Below are 7,514 nucleotides of genomic sequence, written 5' to 3' on the forward strand. Positions count from 1 at the left end.
TCAAGATATTAAAGCTTCTACAGTGGAAGGTGACGGACAGAAGAGAGACGTCCCCCCTGCTCACAGGTGTCACACGCCTGCGACGCTAAAGAAACAGGGGGCATTTGGAGCAGAACCTTAGAGAACCTCTAAGCCACCGGGGCATTTGGAGCAGAACCTTAGAGAACCTTTAAGCCACTGGGGTGTTTGGAGCAGAACCTTAGAGAACCTTTAAGCCACTGGGGCGTTTGGACATCGACCCTAAACACAAGCATTAGTCCTAGTCTAAGCAAACATAAACATCACTAGGCACCCTGTCATTTTTTCATGCGTTTTCTCCATCCGTCTAGCTGGCCCTGGTCATTATCAGCTGACAGAGGAGTTCAGAAACGGGACACGCAAGTGTCTCCGGAAAAGAAGACACAGAGATGCACTTGCTGCGATGGACCTGGCAGACTGAGAGGGGACTAAACAATGTCCCCAGTTTTAGGACACTTACCCTCTCAGAACATCAGAGTACTGACGTACCTCACAGTATACACTCCCACTTGCATCTCTCACTCTCCAGAAGCCATCGCACTGGCCAGAGGAACGTCCGTCACACAGAAAACCAATCAGGAGGAGGCTGGTGCGAGCAAGTGCTCTGTGATTGGGCAGCGCTTGCTCTGCCTCCCTGGCCCATTCTCTGTACTGATTGGTGCTCCAGGTCAGACTGCTGAAGCAGGGAGTGCGCTGTCTGGAGAGCAGTTCTGACACCGACACACACCTGACACACACATTTTTTTTGTTATTACACCATTTGGCAGACACCCTCGTCCAGAGCGACTTACACAAGTGCTTTGTAGTCTCTAAAAGACACACAACATCATGTAAGAAGAGAAGATCAGTGTTAATAATACCATCAGGCTAAAGCCCTGACTACAGTGGAGAAGACAACAGCATTTTTAAGAGTTTGGTGACTGCGACGGACACCCTCGCTGGCCTTGCGCTGGTAACTCATGCGCGTATAAAGCGACCCAGCATGCTGCTGTTGAGACTGAACACGTTAAAGCGCGAGGTGACAACACCTGTGGCTGACCGGCAGCGCCCGCGCGCTCGAGCCGACGGTTCTCTCCACGCGCCACACCACCGCTTCCGCGAGCTGCTCCACCGACAGGTCGAGAGAGGCGCCAGCGAGCGCGTGCAGCCTGTCGCGCACTGCCGCGTGCACCTCGCGCAGCCAGGCCTGCTCCTGAGGAGAGAAGCGCGCGCGTTACACAAGTCTCTCTCACACACACACGCGCGCGCGCGAATTGTGAGCACGAGCTGACGCAGCCGATGCCCCTACCGCGCGACTGCGTTCCGCAAAATGATCCAAAAACGCCTCCATTCGTCACGTCTTCGTCTTCGTCAGACACGAAGCGTTAGTGTGAAGCGAAGCTCCTGCCGCTCCCGCGCGACTAAACGCTGAAACTTATTTTCATCTCATCGCGAGTAAAACAAACATTTTTTATCGACACGCGCCAAACAGCGTTTCTTCGTCGCCCCGTTATGGGGTCACGAGACTCCCCACTGCCGCCACACGGCCTGCGATGGAATTGCAGAAAGACTCGTGGCTACAGTGAGCAGTGTTGGCTCCACTGTTTCCAGGTCAGATTACATGTCACCATTTTGACACACCACTACTTTATGTACCATCGTCATTTGAAATACTGGGGTATACTGTAATACCTTCATATGGATCCACTGTTATCCTGATCCTCCAGCAGAAATGTACTGCTCCTGATTACAGTCCAGGAGACTCTTACTGGTTCAGATTCAAGGACACTGTTATGTTCTTTTCAAAAGCTGGGATAAGATATAAGTCCACCATTTTGTGGTGTGATGTGGGAAAATCAATGCATTCCATCACAATTGTGTGCTTTGTTTACATAAAATCTTTAAATTGCTACATAATTCTATAATACGCAAGTTAACCCCCTGTCAGTGACTGGCAGAGACTGAGCTCAAGCCAACGGTTCTGTTCATTCTTCATGCACCGCTTCCGCGAGCTTGCCTCTGTCAAGCGTATGCACTGGCTCTGGATAAACTGTTTAGGTCATAATCCCGACTACTGTACAAGAGCAGCCCGCAGAACTGATGCGAAAAGGGTCCCTTTCTCCACCCTGGAAGACACAAACACCACCTCTGACACAGGCTTGATTAGACTAACACTTACTCAGAGTTAAGGCATCTGTTTTTTGTGGACAGTGTTCAGCAAGACTAAACCTAAAGAAATTAATGGGTAAAGGTCAGAGGCTGTGTGTGTTTGATTGGGTTGAATATATTTATTAGTATTCAGATATTGTCATATTGTTACATGCCAGAGTGAAATGAGTACCACTGATGTGTAATGTTCTTATGTGTAATGCTCCCATATGGTGGGATAAATACAAACTGATATCTTTCTCTCATATGACCTGAATTGATAATCTCTCATACAAAGCAGTGCAGGGCAAAATAACTACTAGAAAAAAGATTTTATTTACAAAGTTTGCATTTGATTTCATATGTAGAAAAAGTAACAATGTTCAAGTCATTAAGAAGTAAAAGGCAGCAGAGCTTCAGTCTGCTCTTAAGACTTCAAAATTCTTTTTTAAAATAAAAACTCACTGAAATATAGAATCAAGTATTAAAAAAGAAAAAACAGAACTCCACACATAACCCAGACAGACTCCAATGGTATTAATACCCCAGTGGAGAGCTGCATTCAAACTGAACACCTGTCAAATGTTCTCTTGCTCTCTCGCTCACGTTATGGCAGATGGTACATGGGCATCAGTCTTCATCTTCCTCCTCACCCTCCTCTTCATCATGTGGGTCTCGTTTCCTCTTTACTCCTTTGGTTTCCTCCTCATCTGCACAGCAAATTCAGAATCAACATAAAGCCCTGCATGCATGTTCCAGGCCCAACACACGTGCAAGTGACCCTGCTTGTATTCACCAGAAAACAAAGTCTAACCATTTTCATCCTCTTCATCTAGCTCTTCCTCCTGACCAGAGTCCTCCTCCTAAAAGATCAATTGAGAGAGAGTTTTAGTATTTTAGAATGGCCTAGCCCAGGTGTGTGCATCGTCTTTGAGGTGCAAACACAGCCCAGGTGAACCAGGCAATTCAAGTAAACCTGTGTCTTGTTGCCTTTTTAAACACTGACGTCTTTCCAAGTAGCTTGAACACAGAGAGAGAGTCCCAACAACTTCCAAACTCCTAACAATGACAACTTCATTTATTAACAGCAGCAGAAATGACTGTAAACGACAAGAACTGAAACATCTTTTATTTTCAGCCACAATAAAGGAGCTTGTGCTTTCCACCCCGTAGAACCTCCACATTAGAGTCAGTGCCCGTAAAACCTCCACATTAGTCAGTGCCCGTAGAACCTCCACATTAGAGTCAGTGCCCGTAGAACCTCCACATTAGAGTCAGTGCCCGTAGAACCTCCACATTAGAGTCAGTGCCCGTAGAACCTCCACATTAGAGTCAGTGCCCGTAGAACCTCCACATTAGTCAGTGCCCGTAGAACCTCCACATTAGAGTCAGTGCCCGTAAAACCTCCACATTAGAGTCAGTGCCCGTAGAACCTCCACATTAGTCAGTGCCTGTAGAACCTCCAGAACTTACCCAAAATTGAACACTGATCATTTACCTCTTCTCCACTCACATCTTCCTCCTCAGCGCCGTCATCCTCATCATCCTCCTCATCACAGTCCTCTTCTCCATCTTCATCACCCTCCTCTTCCTCTCCTTCAGAGTTTACTTGGGATTGGGAAAAAAGTGACAGTTGTTTAGTCATTTTCTATCAGGTTGGGCTAAAAATAGAGTGATTGGCCAATCAGAATGCTTCTATAGTGTCACAAATATGGACCGGATTTAAAGATGCACGTTGTGATCAATTTATGTTAAAAATCCCCACAACCATAAACAGTAAACTTCTCCCAGAGCCACACTGGCCAGCATGTGTCCAGTGTAATACAGGTGTTCATTCACCACCACGTGTCCAGTGTAACACAGGTGTTCATTCACCATCACGTGTCGTTTAACACAGGTGTTCATTCACCATCACGTGTCCAGTGTAACACAGGTGTTCATTCACCACTACGTGTCCAGTGTTACACAGGTGTTCATTCACCACCACGTGTCCAGTGTAACACAGGTGTTCATTCACCATCACGTGTCCAGTGTAACACAGGTGTTCATTCACCATCACGTATCCTGTGTAACACAGGTGCTGTGCGTCTTCTACCCTGGACTGACTCTGTTTGCACCTCCAGTGATGGGCGACACAGTTGGATTTGGAAAGGTCAATGAATGAGGAATTACGATGATTGATTTAAGTGGCCATTACAAAGGTACATTCACAAAGGACCATTAGTCGTCCATCAACCAGACCAGTCACTTCCTGCATATGTGTGTGCTACTCTCTAAAACACGTTCTTAGATCAGACACAATGTACCATTGGCACTGTAGCATTGCTACATGCTCCTGGGCTCCCCCTGCTGGTCATGGCAGTGTTCACACGTCCCCCAGCCTGCTGTGACCTTAATACAGGGCAGAGACAAGGTCAGGTCACTAACAGGCACTGGGGCTTGTGCCTCTGTTCCAACTGCATTGCCTTGTTCAGAATAAACATGTTCACCTCAACAACGTCCACACAGTGATAAAAGTGGGGTGAAGGAGGCTTGACACTGTAAGATGCTAGAACAGCTGCAAGGAACAACCAGTTGATTTCAACAATTAACTCCACACAGCTGATTTCTATGATTAATTAAAGCCACTGAATGTATAACAGGCTACTTCTCTGTCAGTTTAGGAGTGTATCATTGCCAATTATACACTCAACTTCAGGGAGGCCACTGAGAGTAGAGTAACACTCAGCAGCAAGTTAAAATATAGTGGACTACTGCATGGGGTAAATATTTTTATTGGCAATATTACTGTACACATACCAAAAACTAGGGGGAACTATAACACAATGTCACCAAAATTGGCTGGTTACGGTTACAAGTTGTATATACAAATTACAAGTACGGCTAACCTGAATAACAGTTTACAGACTTCAAGTGCCATTTGGTGCTCTGAGCGAGATAATGCCTGTTGCAAACAAGAACTAACATTATAGATGAAGAAATGCTTACTGTTGTTCAAAATACAGCCAGTTATTGGCAATGTGTTAGAGTAGCAGTGACGGCACAAATTAATTTAAATAGTCTGTTCAGTAGGATAATACACCTGGATAAACCATAAAGTACTCAGCCTTCTGAAAAACTGGTCTACTCTGCTAACAACAATAAAGCAGGACATTGTCAGCATACTACATGGATCCCATCACATGCTCCACAATTCTGGTTTACATTTATTCTTTACATCCAGAGTGACCCGTGTAAGAGAGGCAGGTAAATGTAGTGTTAGGAGTCTTACCCATGGACTCTCACTGATATGGCACAGAGGACTTGCTTGAACTCGAGTCATCCACAGGAGAGGTAGCATTGTAACCCACTACACTATACCCACCTGGTTCTAATCCAGCTCAGTAGCTCTGAGAACTTGCTTTAGTGTTCTACAAAACACTGGTGAGATTATTCATCTGGGACGGAATGCTAACCTTCATCTTCCTCTTCCTCACATCCCTCTGCGTCCGAGTCCGATACCTCTCGGTCATCGGGGTCATACCCATCCAGGTAGGTGATTTGTGGAAGGAGCTTAAACACACTGCCCCTGTAGTCATCCAGGGTTGTGACCTCGCAGTTGAAAAGGTCAAGACTCTTCAAACGATGTAGGTTTCTCTGTAAGGGTTACACACAAATAAACCCACACAAATGTAATACATAAAAAACAGGATAACTGCATGCTTAATGCTCCAGAGAATGGATCACTCAAACACTGCATTCAGAAGGTCTTCATTGGGTTAGTGAGGTGACTAACACCATATCGCAAACATAAAGACACACCCTGGAGGGTGACAGGGTTAGAGGTGAGGAGTTACCAGGGGTAATGGTGAGGGCTTACCAGGGGCTCCAGGGTCGACAGGTCCTTGAGCTTGTTGCCACTGAGGTTGAGGTGTGTGAGGTTGGGAAGTTGGTCTGCCAGAACCTCCAGTCCTCCTGAGATTCTGTTATCACTCAGTTCCAGCTGTTTCCAGATCAGAAAAGACAAACCCAACACCACAAACTCCTGTTACAACACTACAGACTGATGTTATTATAACTCAACAGAATGCTGTTATAACAGTACATATAGATGAAATTTTATGGGGTTACAAACATCAACCCCATTAAAGACTACGGGTCACTGATAAAGTGAGCATGTTCAGGACAGTGTCCACATCCTCACTCTCACCTTCTTTAGCTGGACCAGCTTGGGAAGTTTGGCTATGGACGTCAGGCCAACGTTGATCAGACTGAGGAACTCCAGCTTCACGTAGTCAGCAGTCAGACCCTGGATCTTCCCCTCATCAGAGCGACAGTTATCCAGAACCAGCTCCCTCACCTGGGAAGGAGGAGCACCGCTTCATTTAGGATAGTTTAACAAATAAGATGCATTTTTTTTTAATTCTTCTTGTTTTTTGGAAATGTAATTGTATCGCTGGGTCGTAAATAACCTATATGGTGTTTTCCAACATATTTTCTTTCCTTAAGAATTTTTTCATTGCACTTTTCCGTATTATAAGTTGTTTTAAATTAGCTAAGAGTGCGCATGAATAGAAAAGAGAAAGAGATGAACACCTAAAGTAGTATTTGCCTTTAAAAAACCCCCAGCAAACCTCCTAAACGGTCGTTTACATCAGTGAACCGTGAGCGGCCGTCGGTGTGTCTGCGGCTCACTCGGCGGGACGTAGCCCAGCTAAGCCCAGCTAGCGGCACTTTCACTACGCCGTTTACCAGCCCGGGCTAATAACACAGCTCCGGACCCTCACAGCGCGCCGCTTCATTGTTTACCGATGGCTGTTTATCGCAGCAAATGTCATATTATGACCGAAGGCTGGAAACAACAACGTTTTGGCGCTAAGCGCTGGCCAGCGCTCTGGCTAACCAGCTAGCGTAGCAACCGCGTTACCATGGCAGGCCGTTACCATGGTAGAGCTATCGCTGGGTTAGCGAGGTTAGCTAGCGAAGTTCCCTTAACTAACTAGCTAGCCTAGCTGACAAAACCACAACATGAGAATCAAACTTAAAGTGCGACTACGCGTCCTTACGGCGTGTAAAATAATCTTACCCGATTCACCGGGAAAACACCGACAATTATCCAGTTAGCGCGACAACGCTGAAAAGAACGTCAGACGCCCCGTGAGTTAAACACTGCGCTGGCCTGGCTAACCTAGCTAGCTGCCCCGTAGCCTAACAACAGCAGTTACTCACGTCTGAGGGAGTCCTGTTTCGAAGTTCTAAGTGAATCCTTTTTTTCATATCCATGTCCAGGAGATTTTTGCTAATGGGGGAATTACTTCACAACAAAGACACGTTTCTGGGGTGACGGAGACTCGCGGGGTGGGAAAATGAATGAGTTGTGGGGGGGTTCA

At 46.2% G+C, this 7,514-nt stretch overlaps 2 protein-coding genes across 5 annotated transcripts in view; both read right to left on the bottom strand.

Annotated features, from left to right (window-relative positions):
* The window catches only part of ctc1 (CTS telomere maintenance complex component 1), a 27,105-nt gene extending 24,724 nt beyond the window's left edge, over nucleotides 1-2,381 (bottom strand). Inside the window, exons 1-3 of one of the 3 annotated variants that reach the window (XM_035521676.1) lie at nucleotides 1,307-2,381; nucleotides 1,047-1,210; nucleotides 508-745 (exon numbers count right to left, since the gene is read on the bottom strand). In XM_035521676.1, the coding sequence (XP_035377569.1) occupies nucleotides 508-745; nucleotides 1,047-1,210; nucleotides 1,307-1,348 (444 nt within the window). In that variant the 5' untranslated portion in view covers nucleotides 1,349-2,381. The other 2 variants (XM_035521677.1, XM_035521678.1) reach the window with 2 other exon arrangements.
* Nucleotides 2,382-2,462: 81 nt separating this feature from the next.
* On the bottom strand, nucleotides 2,463-7,514 carry LOC113568722 (acidic leucine-rich nuclear phosphoprotein 32 family member B-like). 2 transcript variants are annotated; one of them, XM_026996899.2, is made up of 7 exons: nucleotides 7,354-7,514; nucleotides 6,335-6,484; nucleotides 6,005-6,127; nucleotides 5,601-5,781; nucleotides 3,644-3,753; nucleotides 2,960-3,008; nucleotides 2,463-2,855 (listed from the first exon to the last, which is right to left on the bottom strand). In XM_026996899.2, the coding sequence occupies exons 1-7, from the start codon at nucleotides 7,405-7,407 to the stop codon at nucleotides 2,776-2,778; spliced, it is 747 nt and encodes a 248-aa protein (XP_026852700.2). In that variant the 5' UTR covers nucleotides 7,408-7,514; the 3' UTR covers nucleotides 2,463-2,775. The 2 variants fall into 2 exon arrangements, with proteins under 2 accessions (XP_026852700.2, XP_035377575.1); XM_035521682.1 differs by having other exon boundaries at nucleotides 2,773-2,855; nucleotides 2,942-3,008.

The sequence above is a fragment of the Electrophorus electricus genome, chromosome 22, assembly GCF_013358815.1.
Source record: "Electrophorus electricus isolate fEleEle1 chromosome 22, fEleEle1.pri, whole genome shotgun sequence".
Lineage (NCBI taxonomy): Eukaryota > Metazoa > Chordata > Actinopteri > Gymnotiformes > Gymnotidae > Electrophorus > Electrophorus electricus.

Excerpts from the sequence above, each read along its gene's own strand:
- LOC113568722 (XM_026996899.2), bottom strand. The coding sequence starts at position 7,407 with ATGGATATGAAAAAAAGGATTCACTTAGAACTTCGAAACAGGACTCCC. Across the intron at positions 5,782-6,004 it reads TGTCGACCCTGGAGCCCCTG|AGAAACCTACATCGTTTGAA; the intron begins GTAAGCCCTCAC and ends TAACCCTTACAG. Across the intron at positions 3,754-5,600 it reads TGAGGAAGAGGAAGATGAAG|TAAACTCTGAAGGAGAGGAA; the intron begins GTTAGCATTCCG and ends CCCAATCCCAAG.